At 42.8% G+C, this 23,151-nt stretch overlaps 1 protein-coding gene across 2 annotated transcripts in view; it reads right to left on the bottom strand.

Moving 5' to 3' along the window:
- Positions 1-23,151, bottom strand: part of pawr (PRKC, apoptosis, WT1, regulator) — an 82,577-nt gene that overhangs the window by 24,685 nt on the left and 34,741 nt on the right. For both annotated transcript variants that reach the window (XM_082963989.1, XM_014153426.3), the window contains one exon: positions 7,244-7,375. In XM_082963989.1, coding sequence (XP_082820115.1) covers positions 7,244-7,375 — 132 coding nt within the window. The remainder of the gene's footprint in view (positions 1-7,243; positions 7,376-23,151) is intronic.

Genomic DNA, 23,151 nt, shown 5'->3' with positions numbered 1-23,151 from the left:
TATATATATATATATACACACACACATTTTACCTTTATTTAACATTTTAAAAAAGGGGGTATGCAGATGTGGGTAAGCATTTATTTTTTATAAATCCATTGAATATATACCATCACAAAGAAATCCATTATTATTTTGTTTAGGCAGGTCCTAAGAACCATTATAAGACTAATAAAATGCATTTTCAAAAGAATGAAATAGCATATTTTGGGATTAATTACGTTACTTTTCCCACACAACTTGAGTGTCACGATAACGCATGGAAACGCTGTCATGTAACAAAAAAAGTGATTTTTGAAACAGAGCCCATTGCCCTCATTTTTCAGAGTTTGTAAGTGATTGTATGTTAGAAACCTTACAATCGGCTCTTTCCGATAATGTAAATAAATGTAAAAGCTGACCTGGATGAACCTCCATAGGGTGATTTGAAAAAGTCACTGTTTTGTCCACGTTTCATATTTTTTCCTACCCTCACTCTGCTTTGTTAGAAATCATGCACATTGATATCTTGCTAACAAATGTCCTCGCCAACTGCCTTTTTAATTGTAGGCAGCAGACAGGTATCTAAATAGGACTAATCGTACTGTAGGGTAGGGCAACCCCTGAAGTGACTTATCAACCGCAAGAAACTCATCTGTGTTGTCTTAGGAATTCAGCATTCTCAGTTTTATTTCTCCGACCCCCATTGTCTCACCTCTGAGAAGCAAAGGTCACATCATGTAGATCTGATATCTGATTGGAGGTTAACTTTACAGTAATACTATTGGCCAGCAACTCAGATTTTGAATCTAAACAACTCAGATGCTTATAAAAGAGTCTAAGATTCAAGGTTCTTTCTCTTTTTTCTTCCTGACCTTTCTCTAACCCATGGATTTCTGGGGCATAGCCTTTCAGGCTATGATTTCTCTCTTTCTCTCTCTGATCATGCATAGTATAATGCTTTGTTAATGTCAGTATTGCTTTGTAACTTCAGATTGTATGTGAATCCATTCATTTTCCAAAGTAATTAAATACACTTGTATTTCGAATTCCATTCTCAGACATTTCTTGATTGCCTATTACTGTAACTCAATTATAGTGTTCTGGCATATTGCTAATTATCTTTATGGAGTCAGATAAACATTTTAATTGGCTAAATACTTATTCTTATTACGAGTCGCACTTGAGGTATTTATAATATATACACCGTAAATACACACGTCAAATATTACTTCCACTAGAGTAGCAAAACATGCTCAACATAAATGTCAACATGATATTGTAGCCTATATTTTTGTGTGACTCCAGGAAAAGAGGAATAGTGCAGTGGCAATGCTCCCCCTCTCATAAATCACATGCACATTGTTTAAAAAGGAATTTATGGGTGTTTGCGATCTGAAAGCCTTTGTGAGCTTGACAGCCCAGTAAAATTTCAGAAATCCCAGCTTAATAAAAGCCGAATTGTAGTTTAAGTTTGACACGTATGTATATTTACCCATCATTTTTTAGGTAGATATAAGGACCTTTTAAAATGCACCTGTTAAAAGTCAATACAAAAATATGAAATGGCAGAATCCTGTGTGTGTTCTCTCAGGCTAAACGCTAAAGCTTTTCTGTGACAATAGACAAGTCCAGCTCAAGGACAGAACTACATACATGTAAATGGAGATAAATACATTAAAAGGAATTCAGTGAAGCTTTGTAATTGACAGGTTTGATGTCGGACAAGAATAGACTGTTCATGATTTATTGTGTGCCAAAGCCGGTAAGATAAAAGGCAACGTTTTATACTGAGGCGTTGGTGGGACTTTCAAACATATTACTGCATTAAAGACTACCTCGGTTGGAGGAAATAAAAGTACAAGCTTTGTTACTGGCAATACCTTGCATGGTAAAGTTGGCAGATTTTCGTGTCAGTCAGTCTGTGTAGGTCTGCCCATCTATCCATGGCCAAATATATAATTCATGACAATGTTCTCCCGCTCATGCACATAAAAAAAAGGAATTTATGGGTTTGCAATCTGACAGCCTTTGTACGCTTGACAGCCCATTAAAATGTCTGAAATCCCAGAAGGCATGCCTAATAAAAGTTCAACAATAGGCCTACTTTTGCATTCCAGCATGCTGCCAATGCCCTGAATTCTCCATCTATGTCTCCTTGCAAAGCTGATAAATCTCCCCATCTGTTTCTCTGGAGGCTCTGTCATTTTAAAAAGGCGAGGCCAAAGAATTAAACTGGCAAAATGAGAGGACTACAGCCAATGACCTATTTTAGCTGGCAGCAATCTTGTAAAGGATAAATATTAATCTGGTTAACCTGATTTACACAATTGTAATCTTTGGTTAACAATGGTGATACCCTTTGAAAATATTGTCTCAGGCTAAACAACCAAACTTCTGAACAGCTTAAAGAACATTACATCTAAGCAGGGAAGCTTCAGTTAATGCATTTGAAAACTGTCTCGGCAGGGAGGAGAAAGTGCCTGCCTTACAGAAAAGATTCTCAAGATTTGCTGGACTGACAGGTGCAAATTAAAAATGCAAATGAGGGTTGTTAAGGTGTTGGATACCACACTGGGGTGTGGGTGTCTTATTCACGTATGTTATGCTCTAAAATCATTTGCACATCCAGTACCACAACCAAAACAGAATTGTTTTGCAAAACCATATACTGCAGCTACATGTGGATATATTTCAACTTAGTATACAACACCTACTCTTTCCATGACATAGACTGGCCAGGTGAAAGCGATGATCTGTAGTGACGCCTCAAGCACTGTTCATGCTTGAGGCCAGCCTTAGACTGCTGCCCCACTCGGGGGCCCAAAAAAACACCAGTGTATGTGTGTGTGCGTGAGTATTTGTGTATGTGCGTGCATACGGGTGTGTGTGTGTGATTCCATGTGTATCACAAGGTGCTAGTGTGTGGGGGTGGATGGGTTGGCAGCAGGAGATGGGGATATGAAATAGATGAGTAGGATCAGAGAGAGGATGACAGTGGAGGAGATAGTGCTGCAGCCATTACAGGACTCTCTCTGTTCTCCCTCTCACTGAGACGGGCTGATCAGTAGGGCCGGGAGGATACCAGTATCGCAATACTTGCTAGTGTCACGGCAAGGAAACAAAACACGAAGTAGATTTAACATCTTTAGGAAAACAGCCCTGATGTTGGAAACAAACATCATTGTTATCATCCAGAGTCACATTTATTTATTTTCCAAGCTGTAGCACATAATATTGTACATACGGCAGGTTTTAAAGGACCAAAAGAGTTTGTCTGCTTCGTGTTTTCATTTTTGCCATGGAAAACATATTGCAATACTGGTATTGTCACAGCCACAGGTTGTCATAGGGCAGGAACACACAGCGCTCCACAGAGGAAGAAGGGGAGGATAGTGTGTTTTACTTGGTACCAGATAGACAGACCCAAGAAAGGATGAAAAGAGAGAAATACGAATCAAATCAAATGAAAGTCAGAAAGCTCATTAACCAAGTTCACTTATTATTGACGCAACACCGTGTGGGCTCAAAACGATAGGGGATTATTTTGTTTTGCAGAAACGTCTACGTTTTCTTAGTATTTGAAGTTGCCAGTCCCGTCTCAGTCCAGACATCTTGATACCAGTGCCAAAGCTAAAAAGCCTGACAGTTTGCTCTCGAGGTAGCTGTATATTACACAGACAACATGGCAACCGCTTGTCTGTGTGATAAATGGGGTCAGAATGAAACGGCACATTTTTGGAATGCTCTGTCTTTACAGATGTCAGCTTGACAGCTCCCTGTAGATCCTCTCTCCCCTCCTCCGTTAGCTCGTCACTACGGTCACAAAGGCATGACACACAACCAAATATGACCATCAAAAATCCCTAGACCAAAGACAGGGAGTGGTAGAGCAATGGGTGAGATGCAGTGTGGGAGATTCCCAGTGGTTAGTCGTGGCAGTACCCACATCTGCTCTGACTTAAGGGGAATATGTGGTAATGGTAAGGTGGGCTCAGCAGGCACCTCTATGTCTCATTTGAAATGGCTGAAGTGTAATCTGTTTATGTCTCAGTGGGAAGGATGTGTTATATAGTGAATCTTCTGGATTCACTATATGGTATGTCAATGGAGTAGAAGCCTCTTCACTTTCTACACATATGACACATCGGTTAAACAAGTGGGTGGGTGACTCGTATTTCTAGTGAATTAAGTGTTTGTGGGCCTACTGACTTGATACATTAAATTACTAACTACATTTGGAAAGCTTTATACAAATATATCTGATATACTGTATAGTACAGACAGAAAACATATCTGTAAATATAACAGGGAGGAAATCTAAATCGTATCATATTCCAGCTCATAGACGAGTGCTTCCGCTGTTGCCTTCGTTACCAACATATTCTCATTGAAGTCCTTTCATGTCTCTGCATAGAGAGTTTAACAGCACTTCAATTGCATACTTGTTGACTGCACAGTAATGATCTCCTCAAGGGAAAAGTAACAGAAAATGATATTTTCAACATCACTGCTTATAGAAACAATCATATCAATAATAATAAACCTGATAGTAGGGACTCTTATAAACCTGATAGTCTTATTCACGTATGTTATGCTCTGGAACGGTTTGCTTCAAAATCAATAGCGCATCTAGTACCACAACCAAAACATAATTGTTCGCAAAACCCTATACTGCAGCTACATGTGTATATAAAATCAGTTTGGCCTTCCTATGAAATCTATTAACGCATGGGACTGAATAGGCAGGGACTCCTCTGTTCCCAAACTGCATGCTCCATATCAATAGCCTGTCATACATGCAGATTAGTTCCAGATACGGCTCTGAAGTGGGTTTTTAGAGAGACTTGCTCCAACACAGGCTCCAAATGAAGCTATAAGCACTTAGCCCTGTGGACCTTTGAGCTGAGCTGTGTTGTGACCGTCTCAAAAACACAGCTGTCTAAGCTATGTGTTTTTAGTTCTGCTAATGTCACCACACTCAGAAAATGGTTGTATGGAATGAGAATACGTTTGCATTTTGTAGAGTATTGTATTGCAAATAGAGCAATGCATTGGTTGCGGCGCTCTCCTTCTCAAGCTGCCTATGGAGTGATTTCTCTCTGACCAACAGTGCCTCTGTTTGGTGGCACTGTGGTATGCATCTATCGATCTATCCATCCATCCATCCATCTCATCATCACATTCTGCTCAGGGGAGGGGAGTGTGTAAGTTGGGGCTGGACTCAGCTGTAGATCACCATGGGAATCAAGAGATCAATCCTGTTTTGTACTAAACACTCTTAGAAAAAAAGGGTACTTTGGGGTTCTATATAGAATCTTTTGGTACTTCAATTAATATTTAAAGAACCCTTTACTAAAAAAGATAGATCTATCTATCTACACACACACACACACACACACACACACACACACACATACATACATACCCAGTAAATTTAGGCAAAGAACATTGAGGGTTCTATCCCACCCCAGAGTGTAAATGGGGATTTCAGAAATTAAACAGCTAAAAAAAGCTAACCCAGTCACATCAAACTCTGAAATGACAGCTAACATTCACTCTTAATTTGTTTTAGCTGTTTTCCATTGACATTTATATCCATATTAATGATGCTGCAGTATGACTTCACCTGTCTGAGTGGCAAACAGCCAGGCAAACTTGTGCAAGAGGAAATAATGTGTTAAATAAAAGCACGCACTCATAAAAAAGGGGTTCTAGAAAGGTTTGGATAACTCAAAATGTAACTGCCATGCCGATTGAAAAACCAACTGCCAATCCATTCCAGCATGACAAAGCAAGAGGACGGTGGTTGAACCAACTTGCGACTAGCCCACCAATAAGCACGTTATTTTTCAATGTATTAAAGTGAGCAAAGTTGATTAATTAATTAAAATATATGAAGCAAAAGTCTTATGATAAACTATATACTAGATAAATAAAGTTGAAACGTTATTAGAATTAGCATGTTTGTAAGCTAGCTAGCTAAACAGAAAAAGCTAGGCTACTTTAATTCACCACTTCACAAGCTAGCTTTCTCTTTCTAATAAACATTTATTTTTATTATGGGACATGCCAAATAGAGCTACAGACCCAGTCTGACATTGGCAATTAGCTAATTCTTAATTTTATTTCTGTATTTCAGAGTCAATTGAGGGGACTGTTTCATTAAAACCAGTAGAAGACTGTTTCTGAATAAGATGTATGTATACATTATTTATAATAAATTATGTATAATAAGTATTGGTGATTCAATAGCCTAGTTAATCATTACATGACTTTTAACACACAATCTATGTTTTGCTTTGTCTTGCAGTAACCCAGAACTATCAGAGGCTCTCTCTTTCGGCTGCTGCGGACAACGACACGCAAGTTGTTCTTCATCATAATAATTGTATGTCTGCATAGCATTTTGGCAGGTTAACTCATGCTTATTTCTGGAGATGAACTCATGTCTCCAGTCAAGCAGGTAAACCAGCGGCGTGTGACCGAAAGGCGGCTGGTTCTAATCCCAGGCTGGGCGCTGGAGAAAAAAAAAATGACAGAATTGATCTGACAACTGGAGGGCTGCTGGGTTCACATCTTCAAAACATTCCCCTTCCGTTAGGCCCTTGAGCAAGGCTTTTAACCCCACAACATGCTCTCCATCCAGGGTCGCTGCATGCAGCTTCAACCTGTGGTTGTCTCAACTGTATGTGTGAGGTCTGCTCTTTGGTGGTGGTTGAGAACAGAGCAGAAGACACCTTTTGTTGATCACTAACTAATGGACAAAGTATTGTATAGTAAAGAAGTCAGCCAGAGTTGACGTGGGCCATCATTCAAACAAAGACATGCCTCCCTGGCCACCAGTGCATATTTCCAAACTATGTACGCATAGAATGGCAAATAATTAGAGCTGGTATTCATTTATCCATTATTTAATTGTTTATTAAAGTATATTCTTTCCTCAAAATAGTAGTAGCCATAATTCATAAAATGGCACCATGCAGTGTTCAACAGTATATGGAAACAATTTGGTTCAGTGAAGAACCTCTAGGGTTCTGATCAAAGAACCATATAAAAAGGGTTCTATATCGAACTTCTAGGTGTTTCATATATGAAGCAAGCGATAGGAGGGGGGGGGGGAGAGAGGGTTCTAAGTGTGTACAATAACTTGGGGAGCCAAAAGCCTTATTGATTGATATGACTTGAGCCCAGAGTGTTTCCGGGTCTGGTTACATGGTCAGGCAATACTCCAGGCCCTGAGGTTGGGTGACATGGTCCTCACCTGTAGTAAGTGGGTGGCGGCCCCTGGGTCAGAGGTCATGGCTTCGTTCTGTTCCGTGTTGAGCTGTGTCAGCTGCTGCTCCTCCTCCTTCGCCTTATCCCCTCCGTCGTCATCATCCAGCTCATCCAGGCTCTGCAATACAGAGAGAGAGAGAGAGAGAGAGAGAGAGAGAGAGAGAGAGAGAGAGAGAGTGAACACACCTTTATTGAATAATTAAGGTGTGAATAGAAAGGTCAACTTATTGAATGGTCTTTAGGTGCAAATAAAAAATTAACTATGCTATACACTAAGTAACATATCAACAGGATGTACAGCTATTGAAAGAGAGAGAGGCACGGGTAGTGAGACACCACCACTGATGTTGGCGCGCGGTGACAGCCGGGGTCATTCTCACTGTAACCGTGGTAACCTCCGGAGAGATGTGGCCCCGGTCCCCTTAATCCTCTTAAGACATGATTTCTTTCACAGCCCCTGGACAGCTCTGACGCAACCTAGGCCACCTTCACTGGGACACGTAGGCAACAGGAAGATGGCCGGCAAGGGGTCCTTACACTGCTGCTGTGGACGTGTAGTTAGAGAGGGCTTTTTGACCAGTGGAATGTCCCCGAAAACACTGGGAGCCAACAACGCCCTGTGATGTAGGGGTCAGTCGGGGCACAGCGACAAATTGTGAAATTCATGATATATGCAATTAAGTTAAGTAGTGCATCAAAATAAATGAATATGCATTGAGAAAATACAGTTTGACTTTGAACTTGACGGTTGTATCATCTATATTGACAGAAACAGGAGCCAACCTCCCACTTGTGCAGAACACAAACCAGTCTTTCCTGTTTTCACGCTGTGCAACAAACAAAAAAAGGTGCTTACCAAACGAACAGGCCCTTGAATGGTAAAAATAGCCTTAAAAGGCTAAAAAGGAATGTAGTCATTTGCAAAGACCTTCCTGCCAAAATGTTTATCAGCACGCCTGGGGAAATGCCAAGTCCTTTCTTCTCTGCTCTAACTCAGGCAGAGGTTAACGCTAGTCGTTCTCGTCGGGCCTATGACACATTGACACAGACATTACTTTTAGGAGCACGCTGCCTGTGTCTGTGCAGACTAGCCCAGTAAACACACTGCCTGCCTTTAGCCATCTGACCCCTGCAAAGGGGACAGGGATGCTCTGTGCTGTTTGATTTGCCAAAACATTCCTCTGCTCCCTCCCAACTGCATACAGTAATACACAGCTGTAGACTCCGGAGAAGCAGGGGTCAGAAACATAGAACCAATAACATATGGAATAATGAGGGATATTACACAGTCTAACAGAAGTCCGTCTACATCAACACAGTGTTTTAAGACTAAAAACGTTGCTATGCAGTTACCCAAACAGAGGGACTTTAAATCTGGAACTGGGTTACGAACATTTATTTTGGATCACGGTGCTGGCTGTTTTACCCACTATTACTTCAAATCATTTCCATGCATTTGTCTTACTCCAGATAAAACAATGGGAGATCTAGGCTCATCCTTTTAAGGGATGTTTCTGTTTCTGATTTCAGCTGAAAGAATGTGTGTTTTTCCGACCCAGCCAGTGAGGAGACTATGCTAAGTCATATTTTGTCTCTGTACTCGATCAGTCATGGTGGCCACGTCTCAGTCCACAGGGTCAAATAGGTTAATGTCAACAGAACCATGGATATATATAACCTTGGTCCAGCATTCACTTCCACATTACCAAGTCCGATAGTGAAGTATTATAGGATACTGTCCTTAGCATGCTAGTAGATACCATAGACTTTTAGTCATTGTGCTAATGCTAGCTAGCATTGGCTCGCGAAACTACCTCTAACGTCCTTCATACTGGAGGCAGAGGCATACTGTATGACTAATGTACAGTAACTAACTATTAAGAATGGGTATAAAATATCATGGTGTAACCACACAACTTATCAGACAGCTGTATTTAAAATACAGATAAACACAATTAGCAAACACAGACATATCCATTAGACACACAGCTAAACTAGGGACAAGTATCACCTATTGAAAGCAGGAAGAGGGCACTACTGGTTGCCCTGGGAAACGCTGAGTACATTTCCTCCCGTCAAGGGGCTCAGATAAAGTGGTGATGATGACACACACCAGAGGGGAGAGGGGAAGTGGAGGAGTGAGTTCTGAAAAGAAGCAGCCGAGTCCCAACATTCCTTCCTCTTCCTGTTAATGTGTGGGACCTCTGCAGGCGTAAAGCGCGAGGCCTCTGAAGAGCGTTTACTCAACATGTTATTGAGGTCTCCAAACGCCAGTGTTCATCATGGGAAGACAAGTCCAGTTAAGAAGCTACATCTGGACCCGACTGTGGCGGTCCATTAGGAATGTGTGTGCTGGGTAGAAATGTGTTACTTTTGGGGGAAAATGATCCGCAATCCATCATTCCAATGCTGAATCTATGGCAGGAGAAACTTGCAAAATGTCTGACCTTTGGTGTCTATACCTCCCTGGATGGACATTTCAGTGTCTCAAATAACACTGCTTATGTAATGGAGGTGAAGAATCTGAACAGTTTATAGCATCCTCACCTTGTTGTAAGATGGGGAAAAAATCTTCAAGAACAAATTTCCAACAGCTGCTCCTTGACAGAACTATAGCAGCAGACAGCTCATACAGGCAGAGCACTCATAATATCTTCTCTCTCTCCTCAGTGCGGTCCTATACCTAATATCCCCTTCTTAAACACTAACACTCATAATATCTTCTCTCTCTCTCCCCACTCAGTGTGGTCCTATACCTAATATCCCCTTCCTAAACACTAACACTCATAATATCTTCTCTCTCTCTCCCCCCACTCAGTGTGGTCCTATACCTAATATCCCCTTCCTAAACACTAACACTCATAATATCTTCTCTCTCTCTCCCCACTCAGTGTGGTCCTATACCTAATATCCCCTTCCTAAACACTAACACTCATAATATCTTCTCTCTCTCTCCCCCCACTCAGTGTGGTCCTATACCTAATATCCCCTTCCTAAACACTAACACTCATAATATCTTCTCTCTCTCTCCCCACTCAGTGTGGTCCTATACCTAATATCCCCTTCCTAAACACTAACACTCATAATATCTTCTCTCTCTCTCCCCCCACTCAGTGTGGTCCTATACCTAATATCCCCTTCCTAAACACTAACACTCATAATATCTTCTCTCTCTCTCCCCACTCAGTGTGGTCCTATACCTAATATCCCCTTCCTAAACACTAACACTCATAATATCTTCTCTCTCTCTCCCCCCACTCAGTGTGGTCCTATACCTAATATCCCCTTCCTAAACACTAACAATATCTTCTCTCTCTCCTCAGTGTGGTCCTATACCTAATATCCCCTTCCTAAACACTAACACTCATAATATCTTCTCTCTCCCTCTCCTCATTGTGGTCCTATACCTAATATCCCCTTCCTAAACACTAACACTCATAATATCTTTTCTCTCTCTCCACTCAGTGTGGTCCTATACCTAATATCCCCTTCCTAAACACTAACACTCATAATATCTTCTCTCTCTCCTCAGTGTGGTCCTATACCTAATATCCCCTTCCTAAACACTAACACTCATAATATCTTCTCTCTCTCTCCCCCCACTCAGTGTGGTCCTATACCTAATATCCCCTTCCTAAACACTAACACTCATAATATCTTCTCTCTCTTCCCACTCAGTGTGGTCCTATACCTAATATCCCCTTCCTAAACACTAAGTCAAGTAATTTAAGAAGTGATTTAAGAACAAGTAATTTAAGAACAAATTCTTATTTACAATGATGGCCTACCAAAAGGCAAAAGGCCTCCGGCGGGGACAGGGGCCTGGGATTAAAATAAATAAATGACAAAACACATATCACAACAAGAGAGACAACACAACACTACATAAAGTCTCTCTCCTCAGAGGACCTGTTTGAAAAATTGAAGCTGACCGCCAGCGCCGACATGTTAACCTGTTGGGTCTAGGGGGCAGCATTTGCACGTCTGGATAAAAAATTTTTACCCGATTTAATCTGGTTACTAATCCTACCCAGTAACTAGAATATGCATATACTTATTATATATGGATAGAAAACACTCTAAAGTTTCCAAAACTGTTTGAATGGTGTCTGTGAGTATAACAGAACTCATTTGGCAGGCAAAACCCTGAGACATTTTCTGACAGGAAGTGGATACCTGATGTGTTGTATTGACTTTAAACCTATCCCATTGAAAAACACAGGGGTTTAGGAATATTTTGGCACTTCCTATTGCTTCCACTAGATGTCACCAGCCTTTACAAAGTGTTTTGAGTCTTCTGGAGGGAGATCTGACCGAACAAGAGCCATGGAACGGTGATGTCCCATTAGACACCTGGCGCGCTACTTCATGTTGGGTACCCTCGTTCCAATACGTTATAAAAGAGTATGCATTCGTCCACCTTGAATATTATTCATGTTCTGGTTAAAAAAGGCCCTAATGATTTATGCTATACAACGTTTGACATGTTTGAACGAACGGAAATATATTTTTTCCCCTCGTTCATGACGAGAAGTCCGGCTGGCTTACATCATGTGCTAACGAGACGGAGATTTTTGGACATAAATGATGAGCTTTTTTGAACAAAACTACATTCGTTATGGACCTGTGATACCTGGAAGTGACATCTGATGAAGAGAATCAAAGGTAATGGATTATTTACATAGTATTTTCGATTTTAGATCTCCCCAACATGACGTCTAGTCTGTATCGCAACGCGTATTTTTCTGGGCACAGTGCTCAGATTATTGCAAAGTGTGATTTCCCAGTAAGGTTATTTTTAAATCTGGCAAGTTGATTGCGTTCAAAAGATGTAAATCTATAATTCTTTAAATGACAATATAATATTTTACCAATGTTTTCTAATTTTAATTATTTAATTTGTGACGCTGACTTGACTGCCGGTTATTGGAGGGAAACGATTTCCTCAACATCAATGCCATAGTAAAACGCTGTTTTTGGATATAAATATCAACTTGATAGAACTAAAAATGCATGCATTGTCTAACATAATGTCCTAGGAGTGTCATCTGATGGAGATTGTAAAAGGTTAGTGTATCATTTTAGCTGGTTTTATGGTTTTGGTGACCCTGTCTTTGACTTGACAAAACATTACACACAACTCTTGTAAATGTACTGTCCTAACATACTCTAAATTTATGCTTTCGCCGTAAAACCTTTTTGAAATCGTAAAACGTGGTTAGATTAAGGAGATGTTTATCTTTCAAATGGTGTAACATAGTTGTATTTTTGAAAAATTTGAATTTTGACATTTATTTGGATTCAAATTTGCCGCTCTTGAAATGCACCTGCTGTTGATGGAGTGCACCACGGGTGGCACGCTAGCGTCCCACCTAGCCCCAAGAGGTTAACGTGCCAGCGCTCTGTCCGTTTACTCCTCAAATGTATTAATAAACAAGCAAAGGGTACCTCCGTCCGCTAGTCTTTTCTTCCCATTGGAGGCTGCTGCTACGGTGGTATTGGGTGACCGTGTTAAATGACTTGTGTTCATTAATTACCTACTGCATGCCCTGGCACTGACTGAGTTCATTTGGATGATGTGTTAGAGATGGAGCGGAGAGGAGCAGTGAGGAAAGGAGAGGAACAACGGCACTGAGATGATTCACACACTGCCACTGTCCATTAATCATCAGCGTTGTTCGTTCAGCCTCAGCTAGGACCTGGCTCACAAATACAACACAGAGCTCTCTGGAGGGACTGGAGGAACTCAGGTCTGTCAGAGATCAAAGGGAGAACAAACATCCACGGTGAGAGTCGGGGGGTTAAATGTGACACTTGAGGACGTTGCTGCCTATGTGGGTTAAAGTAGAGGTTTGCCAGCTACGAGGCCTGAACAATATTATCTGACAAGGTCATAAGAGTTTGTGTAAAATATGACTGTCTGGTTATCGTAACAACCTGTAATGGTCCGACGTGAAATAATAATATCATGGAGGCAGATTAGGTGTATTCTGAATTAAACTATGGTTGATTCGCTGAGTAAAGGGAATAACGTGAGGATACAAGTGCATTACCCACAATACCTCTTGGCTGTAGCAAGAGTCCAAGGGAGTGCCCGGATTCAGGCAAGCTGTCTCACACACACACACACACACACACACACAGAGTGAGAGTGATGAAGAGGCATCAAACTGCTCAGTGGGCTGTGTCAGACAGATGGAGGTGCTGGTCAGCTATGGGGCCAACCTTAAACCATCTCTGAGCCTCTAAAATCAGTGCCAACTCTCTCTCCCCAAACCCAGAAAGTGTGATTTATCGGCCCTGTTAATCCCAGACTGGTTTTGTTCCCAAAATGTAGTTTTTTTATTTTATTTTAACTTTGAGTTGAAATTCCAAATACTTATTTTTGCTTGCAGGGGTTGGTTTGGGCCTTGAAGTCAAACTGTGTACAAGACATTCTCATAAAATGTAGCTTGTCTTGGCTGTGAGTACAACTTCTTTATGTAAACTGAGCAAAAAAAAGAAACGTCCTCTCACTGTCAACTGCGTTTATTTTCAGAAAACGTAAATATTTGTATGAACATAACAAGATTCAACAACTGAGACATAAACTGAACAAGTTCCACAGACATGTGACTAACAGAAATGGAATAAAGTGTCCCTGAACAAAGGGGGGGGGGGGGGGGTCAAAATCAGAAGTAACAGTCAGTATCTGGTGTGGCCACCAGCTGCATTAAGTACCGTAAATTCCGGACTATAAGCCGCAACTTTTTTCCCACGCTTTGAACCCCGCGGCTAATATGTGGATTTTTCCTGCTTTAAATTTTTTTTTTTTTTTTTTTTAAAACACATTCTGTGACGTGCTCAGTTTTTTGGCGGCATGAAGCTTTCATTAGACCAATGAAATTGCCGAACGGGTTAAGGTCAAACAACTTTTTTGTTTAATGTTTAGATTAAATCGAGCGCTCTCAAACTTCCCATCATTCTGATTACGGTAGTCATTTTGTCACCCTCATCATGGCAAAGACACAGAGAAATGCATATGATGCAGCTTTCAAGTTGAAGGCGATTGATCTGGCTGTTGGAAAAGGAAATAGAGCTTCTGCACGGGAGCTTGGTCTTAATGAGTCGATGATAAGATGTTGGAAACAGCAGCCGTGTTTCGTTAAAGCCTATTTATTTTTGTTGCAAGCCGTGTTTCGTTAAAGCCTGTGTAAAGTTAATTTGTTTCAATGTACCGGTAGGCACCTGCGGCTTATAGAAATGTGCGGCTTATTTATGTTCAAAATAAATAAAAAATTAAATTCAGTGGGTGCGGCTTATATTCAGGTGCGCTTAATAGTCCGGAAATTACGGTACTGCAGTGCATCTCCTTCTCATAGACGGCACCAGATTTGCCAGTTCTTGCTGTGAGATGTTACCCCACTCTTCCACCAAGGCACCTGCAAGTTCCCGGACATTTCTGGGGGGAATGGCCCTAGCCCTCACCTCCGATCCAACAGGTCGCAAACGTGTTCAATGGGATTGAGATCTGGGCTCTTCGCTGGCCATGGCAGAACACTGACATTCCTGTCTTGCAGGAAATCACGCACAGAACGAGCAGTATGGCTGGTGGCATTGTCATGCTGGAGGGTCATGTCAGGATGAGCCTGCAGGAAAGGTACCACATGAGGGAGGAGGATGTCTTCCCTGTAACACACAGCGTTGAGATTGCCTGCAATGACAACAAGGTCAGTCCGATGATGCTGTGACACACCGCCCCAGACCATGACGGACCCTCCACCTCCAAATCGATCCCACTCCAGAGTACAGGCCTCAGCGTAACGCTCATTCCTCCAGTGATGTCTGGTGAGGACCTGCCTTACAACAGGCCTACAAGTCCTCAGTCCAGCCTCTCTCGGCCTATTGCGGATAGTCTAAGCACTGATGGAGGGATTGTGCGTTCCTGGTGTAACTCGGGCAGTTGTTGTTGCCATCCCGTACCTGTCCCGCAGGTGTGATGTCCATATGTACCAATCCTGTGCAGGTGTTGTTACACGTGGTCTGCCACTGCGAGGACGATCTGCTGTCCGTCCTGTCTCCCTGTAGCGCTGTCTTAGGCATCTCACAGTACGGACATTGCAATTTGTTGCCCTGGCCACGTCTGCAGTCCTCATGCCTCCTTGCAGCATGCCTAAAGCACATTTACGCAGATGAGCAGGGACCCTGGCAATCTTTCTTTTGGTATTTTTCAGAGTCATTAGAAAGGCCTCTTTAGTGTCCTAAGTTTTCAGAACTGTGACCTTTATTGCCTACCGTCTGTAAGCTGTTAGTGGCTTAACAACCGTTCCACAGGTGCATGTTCATTAATTGTTTATGGGTCATTGAACAAGCATGGGAAACAGTGTTTAAACCCTTTACAATGAAGATCTGTGAAGTTATTTGGATTTTTATGAATTATCTTTGAAAGACAGGGTCCTGAAATAGGGACGTTTCTTTTTTTGCTGAGTTTATATATATATATTTTTTTATCAAAGTTTATCAAGCACAAGCCTGGAACGGGAAAGGACCATTAAACTGGGTCTAAAGCAGAAGTCCACATTTCCCCTTTTTTATCAAACTTTTCAGCAATAACATTTTAACAAGCACGTTTAATACTCCACCAGACCTCACAGGGACGGAATCTCCACGTGGGGTGACAGTAAAAGTATGCCATTACAAAACATAGGCTACAACTACTAGGAAACACACTATATTTCCTCCGTGGTCATCAATCATGAGACAGTGCTAGCATCAGCTTCCCTCTCTTTTGTAGTTAGACCTGGGCAGCCAGGAGGCCAAGCAGAGGTCTACTGTCTGACCTCTGGCCCCAGCTTTAATCCATCTGTGGGAATAGACCATGCAACAACACCGCAGTGTGTCTCACTGTGCTCTTGCTTTGCCAGCCTCATTCTATGCTCTATAACCTCTGTGGTTTGGACAAAGAGCCAGGAATTGAACTGCTGGGCATGTTATGAGGCTTTGGGGGAAGCGTTTGAGAGAGGGCAGAGAAGGTATTAAAACAGACTCAGGGCCTAAACTCCTAAAATGGTAGCTTACACTGAAATACCACCCAGCTCTCTGTACTAACCCCATTTCTAATGTTGTATCACAGAATGGGGTCGTCTTGTTTTCTGAGAGCATTACGATTTTGTATCAACTGTGACAGAGAATCAATGAAAGTGAGCAATTATTGCCATGTGTACCTAATGGATAACAATGTACTATGCTGTTTGGTTGTCCATCAGTCTATGTAGCCCCCAGGAGAGGCCTGAGGAAGACCTTATTAAACTTTGAATAATAATAATAATAATAATAATAATAAATAAATAAATATATATTTGGCAGATGCTTTTATCCAATGCAACTTAGTCATGCGTGCATAACATTTTACATGTGGGTGTTGAACCCACGACCCTGGCGTTACAAGCGCCATGCTCTACCAACTGATACAAAGGACCACCAGTCAGTCTCCTGACAGGGCTCATCCTGCCTAAAGCAGTGCCTCTGACCTCAGAGGATGTGTGGTCGTGACCTCTCCCTGGTTTCATCCGCAAGATGACAGAATGGTCATAAGAACAACGAATGATAGTTTAGTGAGTTGCTAAACAGCCATGAAAATATCAAAGGCTTTTTAATGGATACAAATACGTGACAACACAGTTAATTACATGTATTGCATCACGCATTCCTGGTGCAAAATTATCATTGATTTTCATAGGCATCCTGCTACTAGGAGAGTTCTCCACCTCATGTTTTATTCCCAGCCTTAAATGTGGCGTGCAGACACAGACAGACAGACAGAGACAGTGCCAGACAGACAGACACAGAGACAGTGACAGACAGAGACAGTGCCAGAAAGACAGACACAGAGACAGTGACAGACAGAGACAGTGCCAGAAAGACAGACACAGAGACAGTGCCAGAAAGACAGACAGAGACAGTGCCAGAAAGACAGACACAGAGACAGTGCCAGGCAGTCAGAGACAGTGCCAGACAGTCAGACACAGAGACAGTGCCAGACAGTCAGAGACAGTGCCAGACAGTCAGAGACAGTGCCAGACAGTCAGAGACAGTGCCAGACAGTCAGAAACAGTGACAGAAAAGATGATGGGTTCAGGTGAGCAGTATTTAAAATGACTCAAACGAAGAAAACAACCTTGGTAAGAAGATGACGCCGCATAAACTCTGGAAATATTATGAATGCATGTCATTCGCTGATCATATGTCACGATGTAGCAATTTTCCAGTCGTATGGAGAATTGCTTAATTACATGGTTGCCTCTTCATTTCTAATGAATAATTAGCAGCTGGATGTTTGGTTGAATTTATGAAACAGAGGAAATAGGCTACTGTACACAGAGCGTCTTCGAGAAAAGACAGCCAGTGCCGTCTTGTCTTTAGACGGGGCGGCAGGTAGCCTAGCGGTTGGAGCATTGGACTAGTAACCGAAAGATTGCAAGATCGAATCCCCGAGCTGACAAGGTAAAAAACCTTGTCGTTCTGCCCCTGAACAAGGCAGTTAACCCACTGTTCCTAGGCCGTCATTAACCCACTGTTCCTAGGCCGTCATTAACCCACTGTTCCTAGGCCGTCATTAACCCACTGTTCCTAGGCCGTCATTGAAAATAAGAATTTAACTTAACTGACTTGCCTAGTTAAATAAAGGTAAAATAAATAAAAAGACGGCCAAGGATTTTAAAAGATTACAGACTCACCTTGTAACTGATGACCAACAGATCCACTCTCCCCCCGTTGTCATCCCTCCAGAACAAAGTGATTTTACACTGTGTAAAAAGGCAGCTTGACGTGAAGGCACATGTACAGCCCGTTCCAGCTGTTATGATTTTGGACCATAATGTACATCTTTCATACCAGGACATGGCATCCATTCATGAAATAAAACATGAATATTCAAGACAATAGATTTCAGCACAATAGTTCTATGTTGGAATCAATTCAGCACATTTGGGCTCATCAGCGTCCAATGTGAGCAGTGTTTAATACATCGGTCTAGTCTTCTAAACCTATCAGATCCTCTTATAGAAGCATCCCAGCAGGGCTGTATACTGTGCAGACCAAACTAACCTGTTGGCCAGGGGGTCTTTATCTCTGTGTTGACTCTAGCCCACTGCATAAACATTGCTTGCCTGGGTCTGATAGAAGGGTATGCAGCTTGTAGTTATGGCCCCATTAGCAAGTCTACTGTTTGTTTTCTCTAGTGTTTGACCAGGGAGGAGTGCCTCACGCACATCCAACTGCAAACACACTCAACTGCAAACACACTCGGTCCGGTCCACTGCTCTGGCTACCCTAGAACAGCTGGTTGATGCAGGTAGACTCATTGTGCTATGATGACAGGAAACCTCTGCATGACTCGAGGTTCAGACATGCCTGTCCACAGGTATAGGGAAAGAGAAGGGAAAGGGGGTAACAAGTCATTTGCCAGATGTTAAATGTATCTTCAGATTGCCTGCAGAGGCCCTCACGCCAACTGAATGCCTGCAAAGGCCCTCAAGGCCCTCACACCAACTGAATGCATTCAACCGAAATGTGCCTTCTGCATTTAACCCAACCCCTCTGAATCAGAGAGGTACGGGGGGTTGCCTAAAATCAACGTTCACGTCATCGGCGGCCGGGGAGCAGTTGGGGGTTAACTGCCTTGCTCAAGAGCAGAAGGGCAGATTTTCCCAACTTGCCAGCTCTGGGATTTGAACCAAGCCCTTCAGTTACTGGCCCAACGCTCTTAACCGCTAGGCTACCTGCTGCCCATATTCAATGGCAGTGTGGTTTTCAAATGATAGCAACAGTTACATCCAACTCTTCTAGTATGACACTGTTGACTCTTCCTGTTGGCATGACAAGAAACAATACCATCTCGTCTCCAGAGTTGCCGTGAGGATCGTGAAACTGTCTGAAGGCAAGTGTAGATGGGATATATTTAACATCTGGCTCTTCTATCCACAAGCTAAGGGGCCTGTACTGTACAGTAACTCAAATCAGTGTATAACAGTGAGACCAGGCTGATGGTAGCTGGGACCTGCTAGAGTACTTAGACCCACAGCTTTGGATCCAGGACCATCATAATGAATCCCTGTAAACCAGCAGTAATAACAGGGTGTGTGGTGGTGGTATACGGAGTCAGCGGGGGAAGCTGGTCCTGTGTTTTGTCTAAAGCCTCAATCAGACTGACAGCAGCATTGCGTTTGGATACACCAGAAGTAGATTCATATCCAATGGATAAATCCAACGTTTTAATCAAATTGTATCCGTAGACTTGACAGAAATAGTAGCAAAAGGTGAATGTTGAACTGTTGGTTGTACACATATCCAGAAGAAATGTTCAAATCAAACTTTAATTTGCCACATGCGGCGAATACAATAAGTGTAGACTTTACTCGTGAAATGCTTACTTACCAACAGTGCAGTTCAAGGAGAAGAAAATATTTAAAGTAGGCTAAAATAAAAAGTTATAATAAAAAGTAACACAATAAGAATAATGAGGCTATATACAGGGGGCACAGGTACCGAGTCAGTGTGCAGGGGTACAGGCTAGTTGAGGTAATCTGTACATGTAGGTGGGGGTGAAGTGACTATGCATAGGTAACAAACAAACAGCGAGAAGCAGCAGTGTACAGGAGGGGGGGTTCAAAGTAAATTGTCCAGCGGCGATTTTGATGAATTGTTCAGCAGTCTAATGGCTTGGGGGTAGAAGCTGTCAAGGAGCCTATTGGACCTAGACTTGGCGCTCCGGTACACGTAGAACAACCCCATGGTGTGAGGCTGTTTCTCATCCAGCGCCAGGCCGCCGAGCTCCCTCCATTGTTCGGTCATTCACAGCACCATCCACACAGTCCTACAGAAGCATGCAGGGGGAAGCAGAGCAGGTAGCCAGGAGACAAAAGGGAAAGCAGGGCAGCCTCAAATGCGCCCCCTCCCTTCCATCCTCAATGGACAACTATGCATGTTTGTTCCGTTGGCTGCTGACTCACGCTTAGGGAGAGGTATGGGCGTCAGGGGTGGTGGTCGGTACTGTTCGGGAGTCACCACGGTGGTGGGAAGGACCGATGGGACAGAAACAGTGTATTCGGAAAGTATTCAGACCCATTGACTTTTTGTTAGTTTTTTCCTCAATCTACACACAATACCCTATAATGACAAAGCAAAAACAGGTACATTTTTTCTCCACATTTATAAAAAAATATAAAACTACAATGTCCAGTATTAACAGCCTTTACACTCAGGAATTTGTTGAAGCTCCTTTGGCAGCGAATACATCCTCGAGTCTTTTTGGGTATGACGCTACAAGCTTTGCACACCTGTATTTCGGGAGTTTCTCCCATTCTTCTCTGCAGATCCTCTCAAGCTCTGTCAGTTGGTGCACAGCTATTTTCAGGTCTCTCATGAGATGTTCGATTGGGTTCAAGTCTGGGCACTCAAGGACATTCAGAGACTTGTTCTGAAGGCACTCCTGCACGTCTTGGCTGTGTGCTTAGGGTCGTTGTCCTGTTGGAAGGTGAACCTTCGCATCAGTCTGTCCTGAGTGCTCTGGAGCTCGTTTTCATCAATTATCTCTCTGTACATTTCTCCGTTCATCTTACCCTCGATCCTGACCAATCTCCAAGTCCCTGCCACTGAAAAACATCCCCACAGGATGATGCTGCCACCACCATGCTTCACCTTAGGGATGGTGATAGGTTTCTTCCAGACGTGAGGCTTGACATTGAGGCCAAAGGAGTTCAATCTTGGTTTCATCAGACCAGAGAATCTTGTGGCTTCCGGAGTGGCTTCCGTCTGGCTACTCTACCATAAAGCCCACATTGGTGGAGTGCTGCAGAGATGATTGTCCTTCGGGAAGGTTCTCCCATCTCCACAGAGGAACTGTGTCAGAGTGACCATCAGGATCTTGGTCACCTCCCTGGCCATGGCCCTTCTCGCCCGATTGCTCAGTTTGAAAGGACGGCCAGCTCTTGGAATAGTCTTGGTGGTTCCAAACTTCTTCCATTTAAGAATGATGGAGGCCACTGTGTTCTTGGGGACCTTCAGCGCTGTAGAATTGTTTTGGTACCCTTCCCCAGATCTGTGCCTTGACACAATCCTATCTGAGAGCTCTACAGACAATTCTTTCGAACTCATGGATTCGTTTTTGCTCTGACATGCACTATCAACTGTGGGACCTTATATAGACAGGTGTGAGCCTTTCCAAATCATGTCCAATCAATTGAATTTACCACAGGTGGACTCCAATCAAGTTGTAGAAATATCAAGTATGATCAATGGGAACAGGATGCACCTGAGCTCAATTTCTCATAGCAAAGGGTCTGAATACTTATGTAAATAAGGTATACGTTTTGTATTTGTAATAAATGTGCTAAAATGTCTAAAAACCTGTTTTCACTTCGTCATTATAGGGTATTGTGTATAGATTGATGAGGAAAATGATTTATTTAATCAATTTAAAATAAGGGGTCTGGAAAAAGTCACATTACTTTCCAAATGCACTATGAGGCTAACCCAGTATTTAATGGGCTGCTCATCTCCTGAGCCAGTCCTACTGTCTGTCAGCCCATTACAACCTGACCTCTAGCCTCATACGCCCGGTAGGAGGCAGACAGACTCACATTCTCCACACACCCTTCATCTTTGGAATGCTTAGTATCTGTACACATGAACAACCCATCAACCTCTGTCTGACCTGTTTTTAGAATACCAGTGCAAAATGGGGCATTACACAGTAGCTGACAACCCATAATATTCTGTGTCAATGTAGTGTCAATGCTTGGATCTAAGGCTACCTAGCGCGGAGAGCAGAGTGCTCATCCAAGCGGCAGGGGAATCAGCAACAGCAGCACTTAACACTGGGTTATTGTGTCAGTAGGGGTTCGCCCCAACAAAAGGAGGCAATAGAGAGATGAAGAGATGTCTTGGCTGGGCCAGTATGAGCCAATAGGACCCCTCGGGACGCTTAAAGAAGAGAAAGCCATCGGTTCTTCATCCCTTTGATTGGGTTTATCTAAAAAAAAAAAAAAAAAAAATTTAAAAAGAACTAGCCAACGACAGTCAGAGCCAAGCGCCATTCAGTCCCTCGCTGCTTTTGTGTGAGCCCTCACGGTTTTTGGCCGCAATGGCTCGGTTTCTTGGCAGCAGCTTTTTCACTCTCATACAGTCTCAACTCTGGGACTACTGGGGTTTCATAGAGCTATCAAAAGACCCAAAGAGACACTGGGCTTCAGTAAAGCCGGTCTACAGCAGCCAGCTAGAGCAGTAGCAGCAACAAATGTCTATCACGTTGTCAGACTGGAAGATATCATCACTTCTCATGGCCAGGATGAAACCAAACAACCTAAAGGGCTGTGTACAATACCAGCTTCCTTTGTCCTTTCACGGGGTAGAATAATATATTCTGTCTAGAACATGAGAAAGGATATGTGTAAAACCAGTGCATACAATCACAACTATGACCATGTAAAACACAGAGCCAGAACAAACACAACGCATGAGAATGGATCAAGTCCTCTGTGACCGCAGGGTTGGGGAGTCAATTTCCAAGAGAGGTCTCAATAACAGTCTCAACCTTTGCTTGGAATCAAGGTTCTTTAGATTCAGGTTAAACAAATACAAGTCAAGACAATCTGTCATCCAAGAGGGAGATACAGAAGAGCTGCACAGCCATCTTATTCGTAACACATCAGGGTGCCTGCTCATCAAGTGACAGAAGGAGATGAGGAGATTAGCGGTGAGTCAGACCAGTGTGTGTTGTGTCTCTATGGTGACTGCTGGGCCAATAGGAGAGAGCAGAGCAGTAGTAGCCTGACGGCGCCTGATGGCAGTGCTGAACCATCCTCCCCTGCCAGGCAGCCACCTTCCTCTACTATACCTTTACAGGTCTACCACAGA

Source organism: Salmo salar, chromosome 17 (assembly GCF_965601325.2).
Source record: "Salmo salar chromosome 17, fSalSal1, whole genome shotgun sequence".
Lineage (NCBI taxonomy): Eukaryota > Metazoa > Chordata > Actinopteri > Salmoniformes > Salmonidae > Salmo > Salmo salar.
This window is presented reverse-complemented; position numbering and strand designations above follow the sequence as displayed.